The sequence below is a fragment of the Pseudophryne corroboree genome, chromosome 6 (assembly GCF_028390025.1).
Source record: "Pseudophryne corroboree isolate aPseCor3 chromosome 6, aPseCor3.hap2, whole genome shotgun sequence".
NCBI lineage: Eukaryota > Metazoa > Chordata > Amphibia > Anura > Myobatrachidae > Pseudophryne > Pseudophryne corroboree.
In genome coordinates, this window is record NC_086449.1 from 562,495,166 (window position 1) to 562,508,701 (window position 13,536).

General features: G+C 47.0%; 1 protein-coding gene across 1 annotated transcript in view; it reads left to right on the top strand.

The window, feature by feature from the left end:
• ALDH1L2 (aldehyde dehydrogenase 1 family member L2) overlaps positions 1-13,536 on the top strand; it is a 202,984-nt gene that overhangs the window by 34,343 nt on the left and 155,105 nt on the right. The window contains exon 2 of the mRNA XM_063927761.1: positions 8,463-8,607. Coding sequence (XP_063783831.1) covers positions 8,463-8,607 — 145 coding nt within the window. The remainder of the gene's footprint in view (positions 1-8,462; positions 8,608-13,536) is intronic.

Consider the following 13,536-nt stretch of genomic DNA (forward strand, 5'->3'; position numbering starts at 1 on the left):
TTAAGGTATGCTAAAACTGAGGCAGGGCATGCTGGGATGTGTAGTTCCACAGCAGCTGGAGGGCCACAGGTTGAAGACCCATGACCTAGAGCATCGGGTACCGCTCCAAGACTCTGGGCATCGGGTACCGCTCCAGGACTCTGGGCATCGGGTACCGCTCCAGGACTCTGGGCATCGGGTACCGCTCCAGGACCCTGGGCATCGGGTACTGCTCCAGGACCCTGGGCACCGCTCCAGGACCCTGGGCACCGGGCACCGCTCCAGGACCCTGGGCACCGCTCCAGGACCCTGGGCACCGGGCACCGCTCCAGGACCCTGGGCACCGCTCCAGGACCCTGGGCACCGCTCCAGGACCCCGGGCACCGCTCCAGGACCCCGGGCATCGGGCACCACTCCAGGACCCCGTGCATCGGGCACCACTCCAGGACCCCGGGCATCGGGCACCACTCCAGGGGCTTGCAACTCTGCTTCAACAGGAAAATCAAGAGAGGAGAGAAACATTCTCCTTTGGTTCCTGAATCTATAATGGGGCTCCCTAGCCCAAGGACCCCAATTATAGGACAGAGTGCTTTTTAGTGTGGGTTGTGTGACAAGTACCTCTGCCACAGTAGAGACAGGAGTAGGTCTTGTATCCTGACTCAACTTGGCCAGAGGGCAGGACTTGTCGCCACACTTTGGCTTGCGCAACTCACAGGTCTGCAGATAGTGGCCTAAACCCCCACAATATAGGCATAAATCTAAGTTTCTGCGACGCAGACGCTCCTCTCCTGAGAGCCTGGTCCGCAGAAAACTTTCAAACTTTTTCTCTCCAACTGAACCTGAGGATTCTCTTGTCACCATATTGTGAACAAGAGTCTCTTTAGAGGTAGATGAACTCTCAATAACTTCTGGCAAGATAAGCAAAATTTTAGTCAGAAGGTTTTGCAGTTGCTTTAAGGATTGCTGCAAAACTTCCAGTCGCTCAGGTTTCAAAGCACTGAAAGCAGAGTTCAGGGCTGAGAGAGATGCTTGCAGGGCTTGCATAGTAGGCATAGGAGGATTTCAAACTAGACAAGACAAGACTAGACACGGTTTTTAAACACCGGACTGGATTTTTAAACACCGGACTGGATTCTGCACTCTGAATTCTAGACAGGACTAGATTCTAAACACCGGACTGGATTCTTGACAGGACTCTGGACCAAAAAAGAAAAAAATACTATTTAGCTTTGTTTCTTTTTTGTTGTATGGCTGGTGATAATGTTAGGTTCCTGGTGCTCAGAACAAGGGAGATGTTGCGTAGTGAGTCCTGAGCACCAGAACGTGACGCTGAAATAAGGTGTGGTGTGGAAATAGCCCCTAGCACCCTACCTCCGTTGTTTTACCCGTGTGGTCAGTTCACGCCTGAGTGACTATGGTTTCTTGGGCCCACGGCAGCCGCGTTTGAAGGGCGGATTATGTCTGCCCAACTCCGATGCCCCCAGGTCTTAGCGTGAGACAAGGCGTGAACCGAGACAGGATAATAACAAGGGGACCTCTGACTAAAACAACAGAAAGCTAGGGGCTACTAACTACCCTAAAACTAAATATATGCGCGGCACGCCGCCAAAGGAAAAGAACAACCAAGGAAATGCTGTCCACTCGCCGACACAATACTGTTGTGTACCGGCGGTGACGGCATAAGCAGAACCCTCTGCAAAACACCAGTAACAAAATATAACCAAAGAATACTGCGGCCTAGGCCGACGGACGCGGCAGAGCCGCTACTCACGGAACCGGTACAAACACTGGCAAACGGACAGGAACCCCCAATGTAGCCGACACAGACTCTCAGAACCGGAGGACAGGCAGAATCCCAAACGACAGACCGGTGGACACCAAGAAGCCAGAAACTTGACTAGGCACAGACAAAGCCACAGGACTTCTGGACAGGAACACTTCACGGCAGGACACAGGAACCGACACAGGAATCGACACAGGAACCAACACTGGAAGCAGCTAGACAGACACTGCTAGACAGGAGCTCAGGAACTGGCAGGGACTAGCTCAGAACGCAAGAACTCTGGAAGTCTAGAAACCTGGAAATATCACCAGCGTCTGTGAATTGCCCTGAGCCAGAATATAACAGAGAGTCTTAATGAATTATGTCGTGCAGCTGCCCTGCTGCACAACTGAGAGGTGCAATCAACAGACAGGTGAGGCTGAACACATGGGAACAAGCTGCAATTACACAGACTCACCACCGGCAGCAAACAAGAGTATTCTTAAACCAGAGCAACGGGAAAACCTGGCCTGCAAGACAACTATAAACATAAAATAGGAATGAACCACTACCTGTGGTTCATAACAGTCAGTCTCCAACGGATCGGGCAGTGTGTCTGCTGAACACACTGCCCGATCCGTCCATAGATATATCTGCAGATCAATTGATCTGTAGATATTTCTACTAGTGTGTAACCACCTTTAGACTCGTACCGTCCGATCTTGCTGTCAACTGACATTAAAATTATTGCCAAACTTTTAGCGCTCCGGCTTAATACTGCGGTACTGGAGCTGGTTCATTCTGACCAAACTGGCTTTATGCCAGGCAGATCTACCACTGTTAATCTCAGACGATTATTTACATATATGCAGCTGGCGGGTGATGAGTTGGACGCTGCGATAGTTGTTTCCCTGGATGCTGCCCGCGCCTTTGATTCTGTAGAATGGGTGTATCTTTGGGAGGTTCTTGTAAGATTTGGGATAGGGCCGAATTTCTTGTCCTGGTTTAAACTCCTGTATTCCTGTCCCGCTGCGAGGGTTGTTGTCAACGGCTTCACCACTGGGTCCTTTTTGCTGGGGAGGGGAACTTGAAAGGGGTGCCCTCTGTCCCCACTACTTTTTGCTCTTGCAATAGAGCCCTTGGCTTGTGCTGTTAGAGCTGCCGCGAATATGGGTCTGGGACTCCAGGTCGACAACAAAAAGGTCGACACACCTTAGGTTGATGCCAATAGGTCAACATGGACAAAAGGTCGACATGGACAAGGTCGACATGGAAAAAGGTCGACATGAGTTTTTTATTTTTTGGGGGTGTCGTTTTCTTCGTAGAGTGACGGGGAACCCCAATTAGTGCACCGTGTCCCCTCGCATGGCTCGCTTCGCTCGCCGTGCTTCTGGCACGGTGCCTCGCTCTGCTACCGCTTCGCTCGGCACAGATTACCGTTCCAATCGTAGTCCATGTGGATCGTTAAGTATGAAAAAGTTCCAAAAAAGAAAAAAATTGTGAAAAATTCATGTCGACATTTTTCCATGTCGACATAAGGTGCGCCGACCTATTGGCGTCGACCTAAGGTGTGTCGACCTTTTTGTCGTCGACCTAGAGTCCGGATACCACGAATATAACAGGGCTTCATATTGTGGGTCAAGAGGAAAAAATTGGTTTATACGCGGACGACATGATATTGTATTTGGAAGGATATATCTCGCTCATTGCCTGCCCTTCTCGAATTGGTACGGGAGTTTGTCTCTTTCTCGGGTATTTGTATTAATTGGGACAAATCGGTGGTGTTTCCGTTAAGTCCCTCTACATTACCTCCCCTCTCCTACGATCTTTCTCTTAAATGGTGTACCCAGTTTAAATATCTCGGTATTCAAATTTCTCATTCTCCTAAAGATTTTGTTGCCTTGAATTTGACTACCCAGATTGATAATTTATGTATAAAGACGCAAATTTGGTAGAAACTTCCTTTGACTGTTACGGGTCGTGTGAACATTGTTAAAATGATCATCCAACCAAAATTTCTTTCTATACTGCAGAATGCACCAGTTTATATCCCTGCTTTCCAATTCTTGTTGATTTCCCGATATATTGCCTCTTTTATTTGGGGTGCTAAATGGGCCCGTATTGTATACAAAACACTTAGTAGACCCAGAGTGGAGGGTGGCCTGGCATTGCCGGATATACGTCTGTATTATTTAGCTGCCCAGCTGGTACAACTTTGTGAATGGTTTACCCCGGGTGATTATGGAAACCTGCCAGTGGCTCTTTTGGATAAAGCCGGCCTAATATTTTCTCCGTTGTAGTTTCTACTAGCACATACTTCATTGTCCTCTCTTCCCCCACTGTTACAACAGGCTTGTAGAGTCTGGCTGGCGACTGAGAAATAGCTGGGAGATTCCACAACAGACCCCTGCTCTCCACTCTGGAACAATAATTTTTCTGAAACTTATGGCGTAGAGGGTAGCTCTGGCTGGACCTCTTTCGGGGTGTCTGCCATGGGACAACTTTATCAGGATGGGGTGCTCCATAGTTTTGATTATTTATCTACTACATATGCCATCTGTAGACATTATTTTTTTCGTTTTTTTGCAACTCAGACATGCACTGATGGCGCAGTGGCGGGGCTCTGCTCCACAACTCTCTGAATCCCCTGTTCATACACTAATCTGTACGTTGCCTTCTCGTGGAAGGGTCTCTGTTCTCTACTCCTCCCTCCTCTTGGTTGGATCGGCTGAGCTCCCTCCGAGCTAAATGGGTACAAGATTTGGGTACAATTGATGATGAAGATTTGGACCGTATCCTGGCCACCCCGCATGCGGCCTCGGCGACTGCTAAATTCCAGCAGATACAGCTGTACTTCCTACATAGGGTCTACTGGACTCCTTGTGGTTTGTTTAAGTTTGGAGGCTCAGCTTCTGATAACTGTCCGAAATGTTCTGCTCCGGCTGCTGGGTTCTGGCAATTGTTTTGGCAGTGCCCACGGGTGTATGCCTTCTGGAAAGATGTCACGGCCTCTGTGTGTCACACGGGTATACAGATTCAGTTGATGACTCCACGTATTTGTATATTTGTTATTGATTTACAGGAATCCCTCCCGTCTCATTCTCGTCTTTATGTCAATAACATTTTAACATTAGCCCGAGTGTGTATAGCCCTGTCAAAGTTGAAAAATATTGCAGTACACACATCACGTACAAACAACACACAGATGGCCTCCGTGCGTGTACTTGTTCTGCCGTGCGTGCACATATTCGCAATTTGCGTAGGGTCGCTCCCGCGGTCGTGCGTATCAGCGCGTGGTATGGGTATTTACGGTAGAGTTTGTGTACGCATGGAGAGCTATGAAAACACATTACATATTTAATCCAAATAGTGCACAATGTACACATAGTCCCCCTGCACCGCACCAGAAAATAACAACAGTTTAAATGGTTTCAGAACAAAGGGATTCACCTTTACAGGATAAGAGGGGACAGACTAAGGTTATAAGGTGGTGTTTGGTATCCAGCTGTAGGGTACTTTAAGGGTAACATTCCGGTGTTGGTCTGCGGAAGATCGCATGTTCCTGTGGATAGTTATGTGCAGAAGCAGAATATAGATATAAACTGTATTTACTGTATATTATGTATGCGGCAGGAATCCAGAGGAGACCACCCACAAGAGCAGTTGGGAAAGACATCGCCTACCTTTTCAAATCGACCTATGAACTCTCCTGTACTGTAAATGTGCATTCCTGTGTCCAATGGACAAAGGGATTACAGTATCCATTGTATTGCTTTTGGAAGAATTGTATAAATAAAGCCTGCTGCAGCCTGGCCTGGCAGAAGACTCACAAAGTTATCTATCAGATGACCGGGGACCGGCCGGGTTGCGCAAGCGATTCCAATCACGTATGTACATTGACTGTAGCCATTATTCTGTTATATTGTCTTGTATTGTAGTGTATGATTTGTATTGTAAACCCCCTTTCAGCAAATATTACGCTGTGGTGTCGGAACCCAGTGGTTTAACTACAAATCGGTGTTGTGTCTTCCTTTTCCTGCTAAGGTTTAAGAGTGTATTAGTAACGCATCGCATTGCTGTATAAGGTTTAAAGTGTATCTCTGGGTGTGTGCGCGCTGTGTGTACTTTGTACCCCCAGCGCGGCTTTGTACGCTAAGTCCGTACAGTGATACGGGACTCCGTACGCAAACAGTGTATAAAGTACGTAGCGTGTGTATTAAGTATAGCGGCCGCAGCGGATAAAGGTTTAAAGTGTGTTTAAGGTATAGCTTTCTTTCCTGTAAGATAATCGACATTATCAGCCCACATCTGGATGGCTCATGCCCCTCCGTCATCTGCTGAATGGGTTGCTCTGGTGAATACTACTCTCTCCCATGAGCATTTTATGTATACTAAACGTAACTGTCCAATTAAATTTGATAAGATATGGGGCTCTTGGAAGAACTCTCGGCACTTTATTGATCCTTCACCTTAAGTATTATGTGGATGTGTTGTATAAAACGCTGGGCTACTCCTGGCACGGACCAGCATACCTCCTGCGCATCTAAGCACGTAATTTGATTTTCTTTTCAATATGATGATAAACGGTATTGGTATATCCTTGCAATTTATTGATGTTATAATATCTTTCTTATATTGTCGATTGCTGATATTGTTCAAAGCCCTTAATGCTCTCTATCTACAGATTGTGGTACTACTTGATGGTTATGCGCTTGATATATAGTTATGCCTCTTTAACGTATAGCCTAGTTACTTTCTACAGGCGACGCATGAAGAGCACACGTGGTTATTTAACTGTTTATTTGTATGTGTTGTTTTGTTTTTATTTTCTGTTATGATGTTCTTACAAAACAATAAAATAAAACAACACTTGATTTAAAAAAAAAAAAACAACAACTTGCTGTCCAATTCAATAGTGTAGCAACCAAAATGCAGAGGTGGTCACCTACACCTCCAAATCACAAATGGAATACAAACACTTGCAATTTGTGTGTACCCTCTGGGATACTATGAGATAAAGGTATATCTTTTCTCAGTCCATATAGTCTGTGTTGTTGTCCATGTAAAAGAATGTCCCAAACTTGAAATTCAGTACAACAGTGGTCTCGGTGTACAGTAAGTGGAACATATTTGCAGTGTAATACTGGTCTCTGTGTACAGGGGTTGCGGTCGTTAGGTCGACATGCATTAGGTCAACAAGCATTGGGTAGACAGGGTGTGTAGGTCGACAGGTTCATTAGGTCGACATGTGCAAGGTCGACAGGTCAAAAGGTCGACATGAGTTATTCACGATTTTTCTTCTTCATTTTTTTACCTTTTTCATACTTTACGATCCACGTGGACTACTAATGGGAACGGTAATCTGTGAGGCAGTGCACTAATTGGGGTTCCCCGTCACTGTACGAAGAAAACGACACCAGAAAAAGTAAAAAATCCTGTGTCGACCTTTTGACCTGTCGACCTTGCACATGTCGACCTAACGGCCTTGCCGACCTAGACACCATGTCGACCTAGTGCATGTCGACTTTTAGTGGTCGACCCAATGCATGTCGACCTAACGTGTGTCGACCCAACGACCTATACCCGCGTACAGTCGGGAACACGTTTGCAGTACTGCGGTGGTCTCTGCGTACAGTCAGGGGAACGCATTTACAGTAAGGGATTTTTGGGACTCTTTGTGCATGTGCAGTAGAAAAAACATTGCTTAACTGCACAAACAGCAGCATTGCCTCCACCTCTGAATCTTGCACATTGTCATTTATCCTTTCTTTAACATTGCTCGGGTGAATTTTGAACCAGTGTAATACGGTCAGTTGATGAGACCCCAGTATGAATGATGTATGTTATGGTGACTGGGCTTCATGTAACTGCAATGACTTTCCAGACTCCAGTGCTAACCATGAGAATTCCCAGCTGCTGGATTAAGCTGCACCACTCATGTAATCAGCGTGTGTTCTCCACCCACTGACTCTTGTTTACTCCCCCTGTCAGTGTAATACTTCTCCTACATCAGTGTTTCCCAACCGCGGTCCTCAAGGCACACTAACAGTCCTGGTTTTAGTGATATCCAGGCTTCAGCACAGGTGACTTAATTAGTACCTCAGTTATTTTGATTTAACCATCTGTGCTGAAGCCTGGATATCCCTAAAACCTGCACTGTTAGTGTGCCTTGAGGACCGCTGTTGGGAATGCCTGTTCTACATGTATTATACTTTCTTACTTTTGAAAAATGATTTTATTTCAATTATGGAAAATCGCTCAGTCACCATCAGGTGGCTTGAAGAACCCAAGGTGCTGCTCCAGGCGCCTGTCGCAGAAGCCAGGAAATCTCCATCCTACAACAGAGATCCCTGGCCTCTTCCCATGCTCTAAATGGTGGGAACACACCACCGTTTTTTAACAAAGGAGGCTGTTGCTGCCCCCAAGATGGCAACAGACTGTCAGTCACTGACAGTGTGCTGCAGTCCTGCATCCTGTGTTGCAGGACCCGGTCGTGCACATGCAGAACGGGTCCTGCATATGCGCAAAGTACCAATTATCGGAACTCCAACCACATCTGAATAAGAAAAATAATTTATAGGTTTTGAATAAGGTGCATGTTTTATAGAGCAAGAAGGGCACCATTTTATTTGTGCGACAAAACCGAGATATCCCTCATGTGCAACAGATGATTTTCAATAGAACATATGTAAGCGAGTATTGCTATTGTTTTGTGTTACAGGTTTACTATCAGAATAAACTAAGACTAGCACTTATTGGACAAAGTGTCTTTGGTCAAGAGGTGTATAGTAATCTACGAAAGGAAGGACACAAAGTGGTGGGAGTATTCACAGTCCCAGACAAGGATGGGAAAGCAGATCCTCTTGGTAAGTGCTGTCATCTGTGATATCATATTATATATGTCATACTAGGACATGTAATGCTAGTAAACATGCCTCTCTGTTCTGTCTGGCATGAGGGCTTACATTTTGTAGCCTCATTTATATACAGGTTTCTCTTGAGGCCCGTACACACTAGTCCAGGGGTGGCCAACCAGTCAGAGGCAAAGAGCCAGAAAAGATCCGTAGTAAAGGGCAAGAGCCACTATCATGCGCACGCACACAAAAATGGGGGCGTGGCCTAGTTTTCACAAAGCCACACCCCATTTTTGTGCGTGCACCTTTCGGTATGACATTTGTAGGAGTATGACCTTGTGTCATAACCCGGTTTTTAGTCATGTTGTACAGTGCCACATACATATAATGCCCCAGTACAGTGCCACATACATATAAAAATGCCAAAAAATAGGTGCCTCCACAGTGCCAGATACATATACCCCCCTCCACAGTGCCAGATACACATATGTCCACACAGTGCCAGATAAATATATGCCCCCAGTGCCATATACACATGCCCCCACAGTACCAAATACACATGCCCCCACAGTTCCAGCTATGCCCCCAGTGCCAGATACACATGTCCCCACAGTGCCAGCTATGCATGTCCTTACAGTGCCAGCTATGCTCCCAGTGCCAGATACACATGTCCTAACAGTGCCAGCTATGCCCCCAGTGCCAGATACACATGTCCTAACAGTGCCAGATATGCCCCAGTGCCAGATATGCCCCCCAGTGCCAGATACACATGTCCTTACAGTGCCAGTTATGCCCCCAGTGCAGATACACATGCCCCCACAGTGCCAGATATGCCCCCAGTGCAGATACACATGTCCTTACAGTGCCAGATATGCCCCCAGTGCCAGATACACATGCCCCCACAGTACCAGATACACATGCCCCCACAGTTCCAGCTATGCCCCCAGTGCCAGATACACATGTCCCCACAGTGCCAGCTATGCCCCCAGTGCCAGATACACATGCCCCCCACAGTGCCAGATATGCCCCCAGTGCCAGATACACATGTCTCCACAGTGCCAGCTATGCATGTCCTTACAGTGCCAGCTATGCTCCCAGTGCCAGATACACATGTCCACACAGTGCCAGCTATGCCCCCCAGTGCCAGATACACATGTCCTAACAGTGCCAGCTATGCCCCCAGTGCCAGATACACATGTCCTAACAGTGCCAGATATGCCCCAGTGCCAGATACACATGTCCTTACAGTGCCAGTTATGCCCCCAGTGCAGATACACATGCCCCCACAGTGCCAGATATGCCCCCAGTGCAGATACATGTCCTTACAGTGCCAGATATGCCCCCAGTGCCAGACACACATGCCCCCACAGTACCAGATACACATGCCCCCACAGTTCCAGCTATGCTCCCAGTGCCAGATACACATGTCGCCACAGTGCCAGCTATGCCCCCAGTGCCAGATACACATGCCTCCCACAGTGCCAGATATGCCCCCAGTGCAGATACACATGTCTCCACAGTGCCAGCTATGCATGTCCTTACAGTGCCAGCTATGCCCCCAGTGCCAGATACACATATCCTAACAGTGCCAGATATGCCCCAGTGCCAGATATGCCCCCCAGTGCCAGATACACAAGTCCTTACAGTGCCAGTTATGCCCCCAGTGCAGATACACATGCCCCCACAGTGCCAGATATGCCCCCAGTGCAGATACATGTCCTTAACAGTGCCAGATATGCCCCCAGTGCCAGCTACACATGTCCTTACAGTGCCAGCTATGCCCCCAGTGCAGATCCACATGCCCCCACAGTGCCAGCTCCCCAGTGCAGATCCACATGCCCCCACAGTGCCAGCTATGCCCCCCGTGCAGATCCACATGCCCCCACAGTGCCAGCTATGCCCCCAGTGCAGATACACATGCCACCACAGTGCCAGCTATGTCCCCAGTGCAGATACACATGCCCCCAGTGTCAGCTATGCCCCCAGTGCAGATCCACATGCCCCCACAGTGCCAGCTATGCCCCAGTGCAGAGCCACATGCCCCCACAGTGCCAGCTATGCCCCCACAGTGCCAGCTATGCCCCCACAGTGCCAGCTATGCCCCCAGTGCATATCCACATGCCCCCACAGTGCCAGCTATGCCCCCAGTGCAGATCCACATGTCCCCACAGTGGCTTTCCCCCCCAAGTGCTGCTCACCGTGCTGCTGCTGTAAGGTGAGGGGAGGAGAGCACAGCGCGCGCCTCTCCTGTTCCTCTGACTCCGACGGCGGTGTCTATCTTTAATTCAGCGCCGGCCTGTGAGCCAATCAGAGCTTGCGGTCCGGCAGCCAATCTTTATACTAGATTACAAGTTGCATGTATCTTAATATACGTACAGCTGAAACTACAGCCACAGAACTATAACTGCACAGAAGCATTTTTTGTGTGCGTAAAATGCACAATTTGTGTCTATTTTTAAATTATACACTTGCAATTAGTTTTGCAATATATTATGTTCAAATTTTGCAATGGAGCTTGACATTGCCACATTCTACTGTGTGCAGACGACATAAATCATTAACAGACACACAGTCTTTAGTTCTGATTCTGAAACAATTGCACATGCAATTGAGAATGTTAGTAATAATTTCATATATATATATATATATATATATATATATATATATATATATATATATATAAAATAAAAGTCTTATATACTCCGTCGGTCAAAAGTTTTAGAACCCCCCCCCCCCCCCATTTTTGTTTATTTTTTAGTGATTTTTAAGGAGCTAATTCAGTAAGGATCGCTCCTTACTGCATTTCCCTCATGTGCAGGATGCGAAAAACGGGTCCAAATCCAAACACTCAATCATTAACTAGCCAGCTAATAATTTAGTAGATAGAATGGAAGTTAGATATTGATGTGAAATGCAGTCAGATACTTAGATTACAGCACAAAAGAGAATCATTTATACCATACTGAGTATTCAGCACCTAAGTAATAGAAGGCAAATAGATCGTGAATAGCAATTGAAACAACAAGTGCAGGTTATGATAATGGGAGGAGCATGTGATTAGTGTGACAGACCTGTGGTGTAGCTATCCCTACAAGGATGCAACAAATGTTTCATTTCTAACTCCTGTATTATTTAAATGAATGTGTAGACACCACTGTTGCCAATAGATGGCAACAATGTCAGTTTAACACTGAGACATTGTCTAGATACAGGAGAAGTTTAGATAAGCTGATGTACACTGGAGACAGAAATCAAACTGATAGGCATAATCAATGTCTCAATGCTATTGTGCATAATCAGCTAATAAGCACGTAGCTGTGGCATGTGAGCAGTGAATAATAACTAAATCAAACACACAGAAAAATCTCTTTCATAATAAATATATCTTAGATATTTAAAAGGTGTGCATGATTCAGTGGTATAATAATACACCTTATAAAGAGGCAGTATTAAATATTGGTTGAAATATACTCATTATTATTACATGCATGAACTAGAATGTGATTAGTTGAAAATAGTGCCACTAATCCTAAATAAATGAGGATGTTTCTCCTCTAAGGATAATAACTGTGTGAGCACTAGATAATTACAACTACTATATAACTAATCTGCAATGACATGCATTCTCTAAGATATATTACCTAACACTACTGGACCCAATACATTATCTTTACAGAGGAGATTTATAAATATATTCTGCCGATTGTACTTAAAGTTCAATTTCCAACATTAGGCAAATGTGTATATAGATGCCATAATTGCTAACAGATGGCAACAATGTCAGCTTATGTATGAGACACTGTATATACACAGGAGAAATCTATGCAGACTATGATATCTCCAATGGTTTTTTACAGTTTCTGGGAATATGCAGAAAAATTGAAATTCTGCATATAAATAAACATACCTTGGTTATTTGCAAGGTGTGCAAAATCCAGTAGTTTAAAAAAAGACATCTTATAATGAGGCATCACAATTGATATACTGCAAATATATCTATTTTCCTCATATGTATATATGCAGGGGTGTATCTACCCATTGGCCAGGATGGCACTCGCCAGGGGCGCCAGGCAAGGAGGGGGCGCTGCCTGGCTGTGCCACCCGCAGCCAAAGGGTAGAAAAGCAGTACTGTCAGACTGTACCTGGTGAGAGTCTGTTACTGCTGGAGCGGCGCCGGTGTCCGGCAGCACCGCAGTTGTAATCAGACTCAAAATAAACTACAGCTCCCAGCAGCCCTTGTTGCTGGGAGCTCCCGGCAGCAAGGGCTGCTGAGAACTGTAGTTTATTGTGAGTCTGATTACAAGTGCGGTGCTGCCAGACACTAGTCTGATCACTAGTGCAGTGCGGTGCTGACAGTGGCGTAACTACTGCCCCCGCAGTCCTCGCGGTGGCTTGGGGTCGAGGGGCTGCGGGGGCGCCACTGATTTACAGCAGACTGACATGCGGACGAGCGTCCGCATGTCAGTCTGCTTTCTCCTTCCCTCGCCGCTTGTTGGAGGGACACGGAGGGCACAGCCTCTCCTGTGTCCCTCCTGCTGCATCATCTCCGGCGGCCGCGGGTCTAATAGGGGGAAGTGCCGTCCGTGAGCGCTAATTGGCTCACGGACGGCACTTCCCCCTATTAGACCCGCGGCCGCCGGAGATGATGCAGCAGGAGGGACACAGGAGAGGCACACGCTGCCCTCCGTGTCCCTCCAAAAAGCGGCGGCGGCGGGGGGGTAAAGAAATATCTGGCACTGGGGGCATATATGGCACTGGGGGGGGGGGGAATATCTGGCACTGGGGGGGATATCTGGCACTGGGGCATATATGGCACTTGGGGGGAATATCTGGCACTGGGGGGGATATCTGGCACTGGGCATATATGGCACTTGGGGGGAATATCTGGCACTGGGGCATATATGGCACTTGGGGGGAATATCTGGCACTGGGGGCATATAT